This window comes from Colias croceus, chromosome 30, assembly GCF_905220415.1.
Source record: "Colias croceus chromosome 30, ilColCroc2.1".
Taxonomy (NCBI): Eukaryota; Metazoa; Arthropoda; class Insecta; order Lepidoptera; family Pieridae; genus Colias; species Colias croceus.
Window position 1 is genome coordinate 2,050,199 of NC_059566.1, and position 18,105 is coordinate 2,068,303.

The 18,105-nt window shown below is 35.1% G+C and overlaps 1 protein-coding gene and 1 non-coding gene across 3 annotated transcripts in view; both read right to left on the reverse strand.

Moving 5' to 3' along the window:
• LOC123704606 (oxysterol-binding protein-related protein 8) overlaps window positions 1-18,105 on the reverse strand; it is a 55,192-nt gene that overhangs the window by 32,526 nt on the left and 4,561 nt on the right. For both annotated transcript variants that reach the window (XM_045653004.1, XM_045653003.1), the window contains exons 2-3: window positions 777-1,618; window positions 237-300 (exon numbers count right to left, since the gene is read on the reverse strand). In XM_045653004.1, coding sequence (XP_045508960.1) covers window positions 237-300; window positions 777-887 — 175 coding nt within the window. In that variant the 5' untranslated portion in view covers window positions 888-1,618. The remainder of the gene's footprint in view (window positions 1-236; window positions 301-776; window positions 1,619-18,105) is intronic.
• On the reverse strand, window positions 1,667-1,740 carry Trnan-guu. The gene has a single exon. It is a non-coding gene; the product is annotated as a tRNA-Asn (tRNA).

Sequence of the window (18,105 nt, forward strand, 5' to 3'; positions counted from 1 at the left end):
TCTCTCTTCTCTTCATTTAATAATAATATTTATTATTTTTGGTACGGAGCATAGAGTCTTAGGGGGCGTCCATAAATTACGTCCCTTATCTTATTTGATAAGTGGAACTTCAATTCGTTATAAATAAATAATAAGTACTTAAATTAATGTATATTACACAATGTTTATAATAGAACCACTTGTTCCTGAGATTAACACGACCAAACAATCAAACGATATTTTAAATAAAAAATTACCGTATGTAGGCGGCGACGAAGGCGCAGAATTCGAGAGTACGACACTTAAGGGCTGATGAGTCTTCTGAAACATGTGGAAAAGTAAATTTGTATGATAAAAAATAAACGCTATCTGGGGCCATATTATGACCTCTTATTTCCAGACAGTTTACGCCGTGAACTGACTGGCAAATTCATATTGCGATTGAAATAACCATGGCTGGTTGTTGCGACTACAACACGAATTTGCCAGTCAGTTCAATTCACGGCGTAAACTGTCTGGAAATAAGATATCATAAATCATAATACAGCCCAAGGACTAGGATTAAGTGGTCATATTGGTTTGTACCAATTAATTCTTTATAACTTTTGGAATTTTTTATCGGCTACTTCAATTATTTGGCAAAATGATTAGACAATATTCCGGCTCGAATGAGCCAACCACATAATTTTATAAGAATTATGTTGAATTTTCACCTTTTTAAGCTTTAAGACTAGGATAGTAGCAAACATAATATATTACAGAAATAGTATGTATGTAAACTAAGTACATAACATTACCTTTAGATAATTCGGCGTCGACGTATGAAACTGCGGGTACTCCGGCGGTCGGACCGCGGGCGACGCGGGCGCGGCTGGCGTCGTCGGCTCGACGGCTGGCGAGGAACTCATTTTATTGCCGTTCACACCATCGTTGCAAGGGACCGGGATAACGGAAACGAAGTTACCGGGATAGCGGAATCGAAGTTACCGGGATAGCGGAAACGAAGTTACCGGGATAGCGGAAACGAAGTTACCGGGATAATGGAAACGACGTTATTGGGATAACGGCAACCGTGTTAGACTTCCGTATTATACTATGGCACGCGATTTAGATTTTTAAATACGAATCGATTAAAAAATAAAGCTATATATTTAGCTTAGAGTTAGAAAAACTATATGTATATTTACTCTATATGTAAACGTTAAGCTAATTTATTGCTTTTATTTAGTAAATTGTTTTATATTTAATTCAATAAATATTTATTACTAGATAACTTTGTGTGCTTAAAAATATAGTGGTGCAATTTTTTTCAAGTTATTTATAGATAATCATGAAAAATTTTATAATCTATAAGGGTACAAAACTCTATACTTAACGTATATCTACAAAACAGTAGATAATATAATAATTTTTTAAAAGCGGGTGAACTGTGTTCATAGACAAAAAATATTTATTTTTATTTATTTTTTATCACTGGCAAAGACACTGGGTTCGAAATCTCTAATGTATGGAATGAATAAATGGAATATTACTATGATAATTATTATTGTATTTAAAATTAATTGGCAGTGTTTAAAAATTATTTACAGGAATGTCGCTAGGAAATATGGTAGGGAAATGGGAATGAAAAGGGTGTGTCCTGAAAAATATAAAAATTAAATTTTAATAAAAAATTTATAAAAAAATCCGCCCCCGGGTGGGCTCGAACCACCAACCTTTCGGTTAACAGCCGAACGCGCTAGCCAATTGCGCCACGGAGGCGACGGCTACAAATGCGAAATTATCTACATATTTCTTTTTACAATAATTGATACATAGAACACAATACATATCTTCATACATTGAAAAAGGTCATGTTAACTACATAATATTCATTAAGCCTTTAATATCTATCGAGGTTAATAAACCTACCTCTATTAGAATATAACACATATTGACAAAAATCTATTGATTCAGAACTTTTTGGAAAATAAAATATAGCCTGACGAGTTTTCCAATTATAAAATCTCCGAAATACCTAGTTTTTGAGTTTATCCTTTACACAAAAAAAACTTATCCTCCTTATAATATTAGAATAGCGCAAATATTTAGACACATAGCACATAGAAAAAACAACACTGATAATAAAGCATCATCAAAAAGAAGGTACGAAATGAATTTTTTTAACAAAAATAATGGATAAAATTTAAATGGAACCAATGGTTTCAAATAATAAATAATCATCAAAAGTTCTGACGTAACAAACCCAAAAAAATGCAGTCTAATTGAGATCCTTTTACTTTTTAGCAAGTCGGTTGAAATATTCTTACGAAACGAAATAGGCATTGTTAACGATAGTAATTGAATTTCTTGGTTAATTAACATTGCCCTGAAAATGTGATTATTTTTCGGGGTCAAACTGGTTCGTAATTATACGTTTTTTCCTGTATAAAACATTGGAATTTAATAGGTAAGTTATCTGAGATACCGTCTAGGTTACTGCTGGGTTCTAGTTAAGTTTGTTTATCATCAGTACATAGTATAAAAAAGTCGCTTTCTCTGTCCCTATGTCCCTTAATAGATGTGTCTTTTAATAGATAGAGCGATTTAAGGGGAAGGTTTATAATTTATTAGGTTTTAGACAAAGCGGGCGAAGCCGCGGGCGGTAATCTAGTAATAAACATAAAACAACTTCAAAACACATTTAGAGTGGTGTCCCTAGACGCTTATGCAGCTTGACACACGTTTACGTGTATTGTCATGCTGCATGAGCGTCTCAAACATCAAATCATGTGTTTTTAATGCCTCCTCCACACTACTCGCGAAGTTCCTCGGCGAAGTACTCGGCCGAAGTTGACTGAAGTCCGCGGTGCTACAATACACAATCGTTCAACTTCGCGAGGAGCGCATACGTTCATATTCAGAACGAACTTTAGGTAACTTTGTGCCCTTTGACTCGGGCGCAAAAACCGACAACAAACGGAAGTCGGCCGAGGCGAGGTAAAGTTGGACGAAGTAAGCCGAAGTGCCTCTCCACATTATTCTATTTGTCTAACCTCGTTCAACTTCGCGAGTAGTGTGGAGGAGGCAATACAGTTCGCACTTAGCCTCCAGCCTGAGCATAGTGCTTGAAACGCTCTAAGCTTTTGCATGACAGCAACCGATCTTCACTAATTAAGTGACTAAACTGTCCATTGTGAAGATGGCCCAGAAATTGTTATCCATGCACATAACGCATGACATGCTACATTACCGTCTAGAACAACTTTATAGATTTTATTAGATTAGTTTTATTTGCGCGATATTCAGTCAATTTATGTATTTGAAAAATATAATTATAAAAGATAATATGTAGATAGACACTTGCGGCAAAAACACGCTTTTACTTTTCTTATCAATGCCATCAATTAAGACATTATAGATATGCAATAAGCTTATATCTAATACACTGGAGATTGCACTATGAACGTTGACTTGTCACGGGAAGGTATGACCTTGAATGACGCCTGGTTGTTCCTTCATCCCTTTCACAATTCACACCAACTTGCCAAGTTAGGTGTGAAAGGGACAAAAAACAACCAGGCGTCATTCAAGGTCATACCTTCCCGTGACAAGTCAACGTTCATAGTGCAATCTCCAGTGTATTAGATATAAGCTTCTTGTAGATATGAAATAAGTGACATGAAATTTAAAGTTTATTATTTTTCAGGCAGGGTCTTTAGTCTTCCTTAACATAATATCATCATTTATACTTTTGAACCACGGTACGATCAAACCAACAGGAGGAAAGTTAGTCACAAACACGAATAAAATTTCTTAAAAATTCCAGCTCTATACGCAGATATCTAGATAGTACATACCTAACAGATAAGAGTCGGTTAGTTGATAAGCTTATCAGAGAATAACTGTATGATTGATTATCTGTAACGCTACGCCAAATATTCTCTTAATAACAAGTGATAACTGCGTTAAAAACAACCGACTTCAAACTTGCACTTGCAACATTTACAAATACAGACAAAAATGCTCATAAAATGAAAACTACTGGGCCTATCCGAATAAAATTTTTATGGCACCAATTCGACACCATCCCGCATCGAACAAAAAAAGAATCACGTAAATCGGTTCAGAAACCTCGTAATAATCGGTGTACATACATAAAAAAACATACCGGCCGAATTGATAATCTCCTCCTTATTTTTGAAGTCGGTTAAAAACTACGTACAATTTTTGCACTCGACATAAAGTCAGTACCAAACGGAAAAACAGGACATTACCATGATGTCTTATTCGTTGTGTGCGCGATGACAGCGCCCCTAGTGGCCGCAACTATTCAGGACTTGTCATCTGTCAAATCATTTCAACTGATGTCAACTAGATGATAAGATATTTTTATGATATTGATTTTCGTCTAGTTTTTTAACGAAATTGAAAAAAATAGTGTAAAAAGTGAGTGTGTATATTATACCTAGCGATTTTCTTCCTGGTGAAAAATAATTTTTTCTCTTCACAGCAGCTATCCATTTTTGTCTTTGCTGTAATGTCCACTTTGATGTTGGAAACGAATTAAACTTGCAGGACCTGTTTTTCCCATTGTTTTTACAATTTACGACACAGCATGTACTATGACCCATATCGCTAATTTTTATGTTTTTACTTAAAATTATAAAGGAAGTTATGAAAATAAAGCAATTTGACACGTCATGACAGCCCAGAATTAATTCACATTTCTGCCACGTCGTGCGCTACGGTCGATTTGCCGTTCCCTACCACCCACTTCGCACATAGCCAATAGCAGTATTATTACTACTACTAGTGTGGGAAAGTGATGGCGCTAGATATAGCTTTATGGCTCTGTTATTTTTCCATACTGAAAATAATGCTGCTTCAAGACTTTATGGTACGGGGCAGGACACCTACAATATTGTATTCTTTCACTCTCAAATATAAAACGGATGACATCTCGATCGCTCGCCTACACGTGTCAGGCAATTACCTGACTTACGTATTGCCATTCTGGATCGTGTAAAACATATCTATTTACCTTAAAATCTTAGTTCTCAACCAGTATGCCTAATATCTATCGAAATTCGACTTGTAAAGCCTCTCTCCCGTGCTCCACTGCACGTATCGCGATGGATCATGGAACACACTCGACAAGCCCGCATTGTGCTGCGGGAACACGGTATGTGTAGCCGAGCGGTGTGGGGACACCGCACTCTCATATACATACGAGAGGACCATTTACCTACATATTTATTTGATATGTATAATAATGTTCTGTTACGATTAAGATAGCCTATCTGTAACTGAACAATGTAATAACTTTAGCACAACAAGATATATGTTTAAACAAGGATTAAACCTAATCTTTGTGTCTCGAGCATTCGATTGAACATTTGTTCAAGCTGTCATGCATAACTCTAATTCTTATCATAACTGAAAAAATGATGTACCTATGTTAGATTAGCTGTTAGAGACGTCTGGACTATGGACTCTGGACCATCTTAATTCTAAACTATCCAATATAAATAATGAAAAACGAATTATTGTTTGTTAAGCTATTGCATAGCTTCTATCGCGGGCCTTGAGCGCGGGGACCGAATCGAGAAATTCCGTAACGAAAAAACCTCACGCTCCCCACTCCGGGCGGAGGTGTGGCTTGAAGGCATAGCATGCAATGCTTTACCGCGGCAGTCCCCGAGTGCCACACGTCGTTTTTTATTTGTTACAGACTACGCTTTACCTCAAAAAGTACATCTTTAACGCGTCTTTATTTCTCCTTCATCCCGTGTGATCCCACGCGAAGCCAGGTCAAGCGGCTGTCTTTGATATAATATATTATTATCTCCGTTTAATTTCTGTGACGTCACGCTAAATTGAAAATGACGACATTAAAGGGCAATTTTTTTACTATGGTTTTTCGTAATAAAGTTTTATTTTTCTGCATATTTGTTTTGATTTTCTTGTATTTTGTGCACAACGTAGATGTGGTGACTAATCAATTAAATATTAATTTATTTAAATTTATGCAAAAAAATCATAAATACATTTTAGAAAAACCCAAAACTTCTCCGCGTCCTGATATATTATTTACACCATTTTTTATTTAATAATTCATAATAATTATATAAACAAATAAACGATAAATAAAAGAGTAGAAAACTCTATATCAAAAGGAGAATAATAAAATGTGTAATATACCTACTACAAAATTATTGCCATTATCAAAAGAAAATTAAATTCCTGGTTTTCCTTTTTGTCGCTTTTGAACAAAGAGGAAATTTTTAATTAAATAGGTACGTATAAGGGCTCACATTTTACATTTATTCACGCAAACTCTCGCTCAAAATAAAATATCCTTAAGTTATAAAGAAAATAAGTTAATTCTTCATACATTTTTCATCCAACCATGATACAACTCGGCCATTGAACAATTACCTTTGATAGATACTAATTAATTCCTCAGTACAGTTAGTTTAGAAATCTAGGCATGCTAATATAGTTCTAATCAACAACTGCAATACTTCCGTATATTGGAAAACGAGTGAATTTGTATATTATTATTTATTAAATTAGCATTATAATTAAGTTCTTTAAATACTAGCTGCGCCCCGCGGTTTTACCCGCGTGGCTCCTCTCCTGTTAGTCTTAGCGTCATAGCGTGATGATATAATATATCCTATAGCCTTTCTCAATAAATGGGCTATCTAACACCGAAATAATTTTTCAAAACGGACCAGTAGTGCCTGAGATTAGCGCGTTCAAACAGCAGCCTGATTTTTTTACTCTTCTAACTGACTCCTTTAGACTCGATTTTGACCCACTTTAAACGGGTGAATTCAATACAAACTTTGTACACTTATCAGTGACAATAGTTTCTAATCATAGATCATATTAGTAGGGGAGCCCAGGATGCTAAATGTGGATTTACTCGAGCGTCACGGGAACCTATTAGAATTGGTAGATTAGACCATAGCGAGAAAAAAAGGTCCTATAATGTTTTCACTTTTAGCGGTGGGGAAGGGTTTTTTGATTTTTTTTTAATTTAAAAAAGAAAAAAATTGGCTTGGAAATACTCAAGCGCGTTAGATATTGATATTTTGCATGCTCCAGGACGTCACTGAAAAATAGTATACGTTAATCTGACGATTTAAGTGGCGATTTAATCGCTATGAAGAAAGGGTAAAAAATTAAAGTAATATTATTCGAGCGCGTCAGATTAATATATGGGGGGGGTTAATTACAATATAAGAAGTCCCCATTTCGCTAATCTGACGATTCGAGCTCAACCTTAGGGAATTATGGATTATTCAAATTTTCCAGCGGGGCCCCTGAGCGCACCCACCAACCATAACTGCTCATATTGACTAGAGGTACTAATGAATAGCTAAGGTACCGTCCCTTATAGTAATCTGACGCGCTCGAGTAAATCCCAAAATCCCCTCTTGGGCTCCCCTACTATATCATCCCTTGTAGAGTTAGGGCGTGTAGTGTTAGAAGCTTGGCTCTACATGAGATCTGATAACTTTTTGACAGTGCGAGTCAAATGGGCTCGTCTTGGCAACATTTTACATGAAAATGTTTTTGGTGGGATTTCATTTCTTTTTGTAAGTTGTTTGTAACAAAATTGTATATGTCGATTAAATTTAATTTTTTTTTTAAAGGAGTACATATATAAATACCAACCTGGGCACTAAGTTGATCCAGCCCGACTGCCGTGCATTCCTGACTCCACCTTTTCCCCCATATTACTCGACTCCGGTTGGATAGATCTTGCCCGGAGTGGCAACGGCGCAAATATTTGAGCGATGTTGCCAAACGTATTCATAGAGAAATTGATATACTCAACATTTTTATTGCTAAGATCTCGAACTGAATCGACTCCGTAACGGCCGAAATTCAGAAACCCATAAACACTTGTTGGCTCCGTTTTATATACCAAATCCAAAGTCGTATGTTGATCAGATCCATTTATATTATCAAAATTACAGCTTTATTTGATCCGACAAAACGAAACTGTATATTAAGTAACGTAGATTATTTTTTCGTAAACACTACAGTATTTGTTGGCTCCGTACACAAATATATTATAGTTAGGTATAATGTTCCATACATTGCTAAATCCGTCTAGACTAGACGAACTCGACTCCGTAACGGTTCAAATTTTGAAATGCTCAAACACTTCTTGACTCCGTTATATATACCAAATCATAAGTCGTATGTTGATCTGTTCCATTTATATGCACTTGCATGACATTGACATGGAGATATGAAATTAGGGCTAGCAAAAAACTCCTGAGTTTTATGGAAGTTGAAGAAGTCGACCGTAATTCAATAGAAACTTATAGAAAACGTTGTGAAACTAAAAATACGGAACCCTAAAAAGATAGATATTTGGACGAACCTTTCGTCATACAGTGACGGTGATAATTCTCAAGTAGTATGCATCCTACAAATAACAACCTACCTCTTGAATCATCAGTAAATATCAAGATAATTATCATAATATTTATTGACATGTAGCGTTCGCCTTTGCCCTTATTCTGATATCAATCTGATAAAATAATTAAAATGTTAGATTTAGGTCAAACAAATGACGACTCATATTCCTGCACAAATTATCCATTGCAGAGTAAATATGAGTGTACGCAGATCGCCAACACGTTTAACCAGCAGTGGTGCAGTGGGTACTGCCGGTGGATCGCATCCCGATCTATCGAAGCTAAGTTCGTTTTCTACGAGTTCTACGCCAACTGATACTCAAATTACTTACAGAAAACGGAAACAACCGCTAGAACAAGATTGCAGACTTAGTGATGATATGAAGGATATTCGGTCGGAGTTGAGCCGTATTAGTACATTACTTGAAAAATATGTATGCTCAAATGAACAAAATAGTAAACAAAATTCATGAAAACATTTCTGAGGTAAAAACACAAATTACCGTAATTAAATCGTCCAACGAACAATCTTTGAATTTAATTCGCCAAAATACGAATCAAATCAATGAAATTAAGTCATTAGCATGTATGATAATTACTGAACAAAACATATTATTGAAGAGTACTATTTCTCAATTAGAATCCCAGATAAACCAGGGTGAGAGTAAAATAAAATTACTGAAATTAAATCTTCAATCAATAAATCAGTCAGTCATGAGCCAACTCATCGGGTTTTACGTCTAAAAATCAACTTCATATAAATAAAAACTTAATAAAGGAACTACGGGACAGAAAGAGTCGCGAAAAAAATGTAATTTTTGCTGGTTTCCCAGAATTGACATTTTATAACTCAGAGGAGAGGAAATCTAAAGACAACTACGAAATTTTAAAAATTACCTCACTAATAAGTTCAGACCTACCGAAGCCAGTAAAAATATATAATTATAAATAAGCTTAAAAACTTACTTCAAACTGTAGTACAGGTCTTGATGGTATTACTACAAAAGCAATTAAATGCATCAAAGAAAAATTAAATCATACCTTAAGCGACTGTTTTAACCAAGCCATAATTCAAAGACGTTTTCCGGACTCGTTAAAAATAGCGAAGGTAACTCCTATCTATAAGAGTGGCTCAAAATTTGAACCTGGTGACTATAGGCCAATTTCGGTTTTGCCAGTATTGTCAAAAATATTGGAGAAGATTTTACACACGAGATTAGAAAAATATTTAGACTCATTTAATTTTATTTCAGTGCGTCAATACGGATTTAAGCCAAAAAGTAACACTCTGTCAGCGACTATGGACCTAACTATTTAAATGAAACAGAACATTGACACAAACAATATAGTTTTGGGAGTGTTTATTGACCTACAAAAGGCCTTCGATACCGTTTCTCACGAACTTTTAATAAAGAAATTAACATCCATTAACATTAATGGTAAAGCACTAGATAATAGATATGCTGAAATCATATTTAAAAAATCTATAAATATTTCACAAATAGTTAAAATAGATAACCACGATAGCATTCCCTTACCAATTACATGTGGCATACATGGTTCGATTCTAGGCCCATTGCTTTTTTTAATTTATATTAATAATTTACAAGATTTAAAGCTAAATGGTCACCTAACACTTTATGCGGATGACACTTGTCTGTTTTATTTTGTTCCCTCTATACATGACATGATAGCGCAAGCACAAAATGAATTAAATAAATGGTTTCAATGCAATCTCCTAAAAATAAATATATCTAAATTCAAAGCTCATAACAAAATTATTCCGCCATACGCTCCATTTAAAATTAACGGTGTTGTATTAGAACATAAAACCCACGAGAAATAACCTAGATTTGCGAATCGGCAGCTCTCTGAAATGGAATTATCACATCGACCATCTAAAAAATAAATTATCAGCACTTCTTAGATCTCTGCGTAATATTACTTCTTGCATACCCCAAAAATTACGCCACACCATCTACAACACGTTAGCAAAGCCGCACCTAATGTATTTAATAGAAGTCTGGGGGAGTGCTTACAAAAATAAATTAGCGCCACTCCAAATTTTACAAAATAAAATCATTAAATCATCTTAAACTATCCTTTTTTAACTTCGACAAATAAAATCTACGACGACACTAAAATAATGAATTTAAAACAATTATACTTTTATAATACGTGTATGTTCATCCGCAAAGCGCTACATAAAAACATAAATACAAATATTATAATCTCAACATCAAATCGCCACTATCCTAATAGACGAGCTAGCTATCTTGTCCTCCCGAAGATCCGAACAAATTATGGAAGGCGAACGGCAACATACGTTTCTATAACGGAAATAAATGTCTTTAAACCTTCAAATGGCTAAGGCCGCAAGCGACCAATGGCTGAGCTCGGTGGGCTCTGATTGGCTCATTTGAATCGGATCAACAAGAGCTTAAACGCAAAAAAGGTGGATTTGTATAAAAAGCACGTAATTATTATTATTACTGATGGTTACACTTGTGGCTCCGTTCGGATCCACATACGGACGGTGGTGTGGCAATGGATCCACAAATACCAACCGGATCAACAAGTGAAAACGGATCAAATAATTACTAACTATATGGCACGTTTGATCAACATAGTGCCCATGGAGATATCTATATATATATCTAGGGGAACCAAGTTTTAGATTATTAGATTAGACCTGTAGCGTCATCAAAATTTATATTAAAATTACAGGTCTCATACAAACTCCCATCCCCTAGTTTAAGGGGTTGGGGGATGAAAGTTACAAGTTTTATAATTTTTTTTGTTTTTTGTGTGCTAATACTAGCTTACATACAAAATTTCAGCTTTCTAGGACATTAGGAAATACCTTAAGAATTTTGATGATCATCAGTGAGTCAGTGAAGAAATTAGCGTTTTTTAGATATAAATAAAATCTGAAGTATAAAAGCTAATGTAATTAAAACTTAATATATTCAATAAGTCCGCTATTGACAATATAACCCGAAAATTTTGTTGATCTAGCATAATCCAAACCCAAGTTATGAGGGTTCAAAAAAACGTCGAAGCGCTTCGAGAAAAGGTAGGTAGTGCCCGTGCGCTTCGCTTGTTCGCTTAGCTCGTCTTGGCGCACTACCGTGCCCCCAGATATTGTATTAATAAATATTGATACAAATGTGTATTTGAAATAATGAAGAAAAAAAATGCGCGCGAGGCAGAATTCTAACACTCATATTTACCATGGACACTATACCTAAAGACCAAGTTATAAAAATTAAAAATGAATCATAAAGATTTTAAACACAAGTCGCTTAGACAGGTATATTACTTACAGGTTGATTACTTAAAGTTTGCCACACTGGGATCAAATCAAACGCAAACTTGATCCCTGAGGTAAAACAAAATGCCAAATCCAATAGTTATTCTGAAACCTACGCATTCGATAAAATTCACAACTTTTTTCTAGTACTAAAATTGGAAACTAAATTTATTCTTTCTTATCTTCTTTCTTTATATATAAAAATGAATCGCAAAATGTGTTGGTAAGCGCATAGCTCGAGAACGGCTGAACCGATTTCGATAATTCTTTTTTTTATTATATTCCTTGAAGTACGAGGATGGTTCTTATGTAGAGAAAACGTAAACATGTACCACGGGCGAAGCCGGGGCGGACCGCTAGTTCAATATAATTATACTAGCTGCTCCGCGCGGTTTCAACCTCGTGGCTCCACTCCTGTTGGTCGTAGCGCAGCGTGAGGATATAGGTATAGCCTATATAACCTTCCTTGATAAATGGGCTATCTAAACAACAAACAAACTCTCCAGAGGCCGTAGACAAAGTAACAATTCAGAAACGATAACGAAGTTAGAAAAGGCAAAAATGTATGGGATTGACATACGCCGCGTTAGATCACGTGGTCTATCTAATGTCAATCCCATACATTTTTGCGATTTCTAACTTCGTTATCGTTTTGTAATTGTTACTTTGTCTAAGGCCCCTGTTTTATAATACATATTAAGTATAGATAGTATAGATTATTATTAACGATTTTGACATATTATGTGCATGTGTTATGACGTCATCAGAGAAGAATCTAGAACAAATAATCGTATGTCGGAACTTTAAATATATTTCGAAGCTCTACATATAAACTAGATACATAATCAACGATGTAAATATTTTCCTTTGTTTGTAAATAACTACTGTTGTCGTTAGATAAACGTGGCAGCGTGCCAAAGCTAGTTAGCTACATGAAAGATTTTGATGGCAATAATATTTAGAATATACCCTCTTTTATCTGAGACAGTATGGAGAATATTCCGAGTGTACCGTCAGCAACGAAGAGCTTGTTAAAATCATAAACATACGTAATTTATGTTATACTAGCTTTCCACTCGCGGCTTCGCCCGCTTTGTTCAAAACTTGACAAATTATATACTAAATCATTCCTCTTGAATCAATCACTCTCTGTTACAAATAACTACCGCTTCAAAATCCGTTACATATTTACAGACAGACAAAAAGCGACAGCGACTGTTTTATACTGTGTAACCGACTTCAAAATAGGTTATCAAATCGCCTCAGAATAACTTTGCAATAATACTATAATTTGCAGACAGTACACAAAAAAGACTATGTATCTTTGTCGATTTCTACAAACAAACTTTTAGACATTTTTCAATCAGGCTTCATATAATTACGCCCTCTCATATCTAAAGGACATTCATACATACTCATACGGATATATGTATAGATAAATATGATATGAATAAATTGTTGAATATAGGTCACATAATCAGAAAACATTCCCATGTTCCAATTATAATGAGCCCTCTTCACAATGGGCAACAATGGTCAAGTAGAGGCAATCACGATATTTATTTATTTATTTAACACTTTATTGTGCAAGAGACAAAATATACATAAAGGTTACAAAAAAAAAATAAGATTAAAAAGCACAAAGGGCGGCCTTATCACTACGCAGTGATCTCTGCCAGGCAACCACGGGGAGAAAGGCAAAGAAGCGAAATAAAACAAAATAAAACATATTTTTAGAATAGGGTAGAAATAATAAAAGAATACAATAAAATATATACACATGTTATACAGTACATGATAAAAATACGTAAAAATGAACAAAAAAAAAAAAAAAAAAAAATTAAAATAATTAAATTAAATAAATATAATATGAAATACAAATATATCATAAGATACACATACATACACATATGCATACTACATATATAGTAGTAACTATATATATATATAAATACCAACTTGGGCACTAAGTTGATCCAGCCCGACTGCCGTGCATTCTTGACTCCACCTTTACCCCAATATTACTCGACTCCGGTTGCATAGATCTTGCCCGGAGTGGCAACGGCGCAAATGTTTGGGCGACGTTGCCAAACGTATTCATGGAGAAATTGATATACTCAACATTTTTATTGCTATGATCTCGAACTGAATCGACTCCGTAACGGCCAAAATTCAGAAACCCATAAACACTTGTTGGCTCCGTTTTATATACCAAATCCAAAGTCGTATGTTGATCAGATCCATTTATATTATCAAAATTACAGCTTTATTTGATCCGACATAACGAAACTGTATATTAAGTAACGTAGATTAATTTTTCGTAAACAGTACAGTATTTGTTGGCTCCGTACACAAACATATTATAGTTAGGTATAATGTTCCATACATTGCTAAATCCGCCTAGACTAGACGAACTCGACTCCGTAACGGTTCAAATTTTGAAATGCTCAAACACTTCTTGACTCCGTTTTATATACCAAATCATAAGTCGTATGTTGATCTGTTCCATTTATATGCACTTGCATGGCATTGACATGGAGATATGAAATTAGGGCTAGCAAAAATCTCCTGAGTTTTATGGAAGTTGAAGAAGTCGACCGTAATTCAATTGAAACTTATAGAAAACGTTGTGAAACTAAAAATACGGAATCCTAAAAAGATAGATATTTGGACGAACCTTTCGTCATACAGTGACGGTGATAATTCTCAAGTAGTATGCATCCTACAAATAACAACCTACCTCTTGAATCATCAGTAAATATCAAGATAATTATCATAATATTTATTGACGTGTAGCGTTCGCCTTTGCCCTGATTCTGATATCAATCTGATAAAATAATTAAAATGTTAGATTTAGGTCAAACAAATGACGACTCATATTCCTGCACAAATTATCCATTGCGGAGGAAATATGAGAGTACGCAGATCGCCAACACGTTTAACCAGCAGTGGTGCAGTGGGTACTACCGGTGGATCGCATCCGTATCTATCGAAGCTAAGTTCGTTTTCTACGAGATCTACGCCAACTGATACTCAAATTACTTACAGAAAACGGAAACAACCGCTAGAACAAGATTGCAGATTTAGTGATGATATGAAGGATATTCGGTCGGAGTTGAGCCGTATTAGTACATTACTTGAAAAATATGTATGCTCAAATGAACAAAATAGTAAACAAAATTCATGAAAACATTTCTGAGGTAAAAACACAAATTACCGAAATTAAATCGTCCAACGAACAATCTTTGAATTTAATTCGCCAAAATACGAATCAAATCAATGAAATTAAGTCATCACCATGTATGATAATTACTGAACAAAACATATTGAAGAGTACTATTTCTCAATTAGAATCCCAGATAAACCAGGGTGAGAGTAAAATAAAATTACTGAAATTAAATCTTCAATCAATAAATCAGTCAGCCATGAGCCAACACATCGGGTTTTACGTCTAAAAATCAACTTCATATAAATTAAAACTTAATCAACGCACAACGCCGGCAACGCACTAATAATGTCCCTGGCATTGCTGGTGCCTATGGGCGACGCAGTGCACTTAACATCAGGTGACGCGTCTGCTCTGTTGCCTCCTCTTGTATAATAAAAAAAAAAAAATCAAGGAACTACGGGACAGAAAGAGCCGCGAAAAAAATGTAATTTTTGCTGGTTTTCCAGAATTGACATCTTATAACTCAGAGGAGAGGAAATCTAAAGACAACTACGAAATTTTAAAAATTACCTCACTAATAAGTTCAGACCTACCGAAGCCAGTAAAAATATATAATTATAAATAAGCTTAAAAACTTACTTCAAACTGTAGTACAGGTCTTGATGGTATTACTACAATAGCAATTAAATGCATCAAAGAAAAATTAAATCATACCTAAAGCGACTGTTTTAACCAAGCCATAATTCAAAGACGTTTTCCGGACTCGTTAAAAATAGCGAAGGTAACTCCTATCTATAAGAGTGGCTCAAAATTTGATCCTGGTAACTATAGGCCAATTTCGGTTTTGCCAGTATTGTCAAAAATATTGGAGAAGATTTTACACACGAGATTAGAAAAATATTTAGACTCATTTAATTTTATTTCAGTGCGTCAATACGGATTTAAGCCAAAAAGTAACACTCTGTCAGCGACTATGGACCTAACTATTAAAATAAAACAGAACATTGACGCAAACAATATAGTTTTGGGAGTGTTTATTGACCTACAAAAGGCCGTCGATACCGTTTCTCACGAACTTTTAATAAAGAAATTAACATTAATCGTAAAGCACTAGATATGCTGAAATCATATTTAAAAAATCGAAATATTTCACAAATAGTTAAAATAGATAACCACGATAGCATTCCCTTACCAATTACATGTGGCATACATGGTTCGATTCTAGGCCCATTGCTTTTTTTTAATTTATATTAATAATTTACAAGATTTAAAGCTAAATGGTCTCCTAACACTTTATGCGGATGACGGATGACGGATTAAATAAATGGTTTCAATGCAATCTCCTAAAAATAAATATATCTAAATTCAAAGCTCATAACAAAATTATTCCACCATACGCTCCATTTAAAATTAACGGTGTTGTATTAGAAGATAAAACCCACGAGAAATTACCTAGATTTGCGAATCGGCAGCTCTCTGAAATGGAATTATCACATCGACTATCTAAAAAATAAATTATCAGCACTTCTTAGATCTCTGCGTAATACATATTACTTCTTGCATACCTCATAAATTACGCCACACCATCTACAACACGTTAGTAAAGCCGCACCTAATGTATTTAATAGAAGTCTGGGGGAGTGCTTACAAAAATAAATTAGCGCCACTCCAAATTTTACAAAATAAAATTATTAAAACTATCTTTAACTATCCTTTTTTAACTTCTACAAATAAAATCTACGACGACACTAAAATAATGAATTTAAAACAATTATACTTTTATAATACGTGTATGTTCATCCGCAAAGCGCTACATAAAAACATAAATACAAATATTATAATCTCAACATCAAATCGCCACTATCCTAATAGACGAGCTAGCTATCTTGCCCTCCCGAAGATCCAAACAAATTATGGAAGGCGAACGGCAACATACGTTTCTATAACGGAAATAAATGTCTTTAAACCTTCAAATGGCTAAGGCCGCAAGCGACCAATGGCTGAGCTCGGTGGGCTCTGATTGGCTCATTTGAATCGGATCAACAAGAGCTAAAACGCAAAAAAGGTGGATTTGTATAAAAAGCACGTAATTATTATTATTACTGATGGTAACACTTGTGGCTCCGTTCGGATCCACATACGGACGGTGGTGTGGCAATGGATCCACAAATACCAACCGGATCAACAAGTGAAAACGGATCAAATAATTACTAACTATATGGCACGTTTGATCAACATAGTGCCCGTGGAGATATCTATATATATATATATATATATATATATATAAATAAATATGTCTAAATAGAAGTATACGTACTACATAAACTAATCCGAATTATAGGCAGTTAAGAGGAAATGATTACGGACATGATGTTTAAAAGAGGATAAGGAAGGAGCAAGTCTGATTTTTAAAGGTAGGGAGTTCCATAACTTGACGGCAGAGACAGCAAAAGAACCCGCATAGAAATTGGTGCGATGAGAGGGAATACACAAAATAAGTTTATCAGCTGATCGAAGAGAGTAGTTTTCGCAGTGTTGAAAAATGAAGTTATCCTTAAGGTAGGAAGGAGTGGAAGGATCGAAAAGGATACGGTATAGTAATTGAAGGCAGTGGAGATGATGACGGAGGCGAATAGGGAGCCACTTGAGGCGTCTGCGATAGATAGAGACATGGTCGAATTTGCGAAGGCCGAAAACAAATCGAATAAAAAGATTTTGCAGACGCTCAAGTTTCTCCATACTCTCAACCGTAAGGTCAGGAAAACACACATCCGCATAGTCAAGGATAGGGAAGAGAAGGGATTGAGCTAACATAATTTTTGTTGGAATAGGCAAAAAGTTACGTAGACGCCGAAGAGAACCCGATGCCGCATACACCTTACGACTGATCTCTTGTAGGTGGTGAGACCATGATAGTGTTTGGTCGAGATGAACACCTAGATTTTTAACCACCTTACAATAAGGAATTGTGACTCCACCAAGGCAGACACTGGGTAAGGCGCCCCAGTCAATTTCAGAAACGAGATACGGACTTCCCATGATAATCGCGTGACTCTTTGCAGGATTGATTTTTAGACCGTATTCGTCACTCCAATTGACCAGGGTTACTAGTTCGGCATTGATATGATGGATAGCACTAGGTAAATTGTTAAGCGACGCCTGGGTGTAGATTTGTAAGTCGTCAGCGTACATATGGTAGAGAGAAGTGAGGCGCGAGGTTA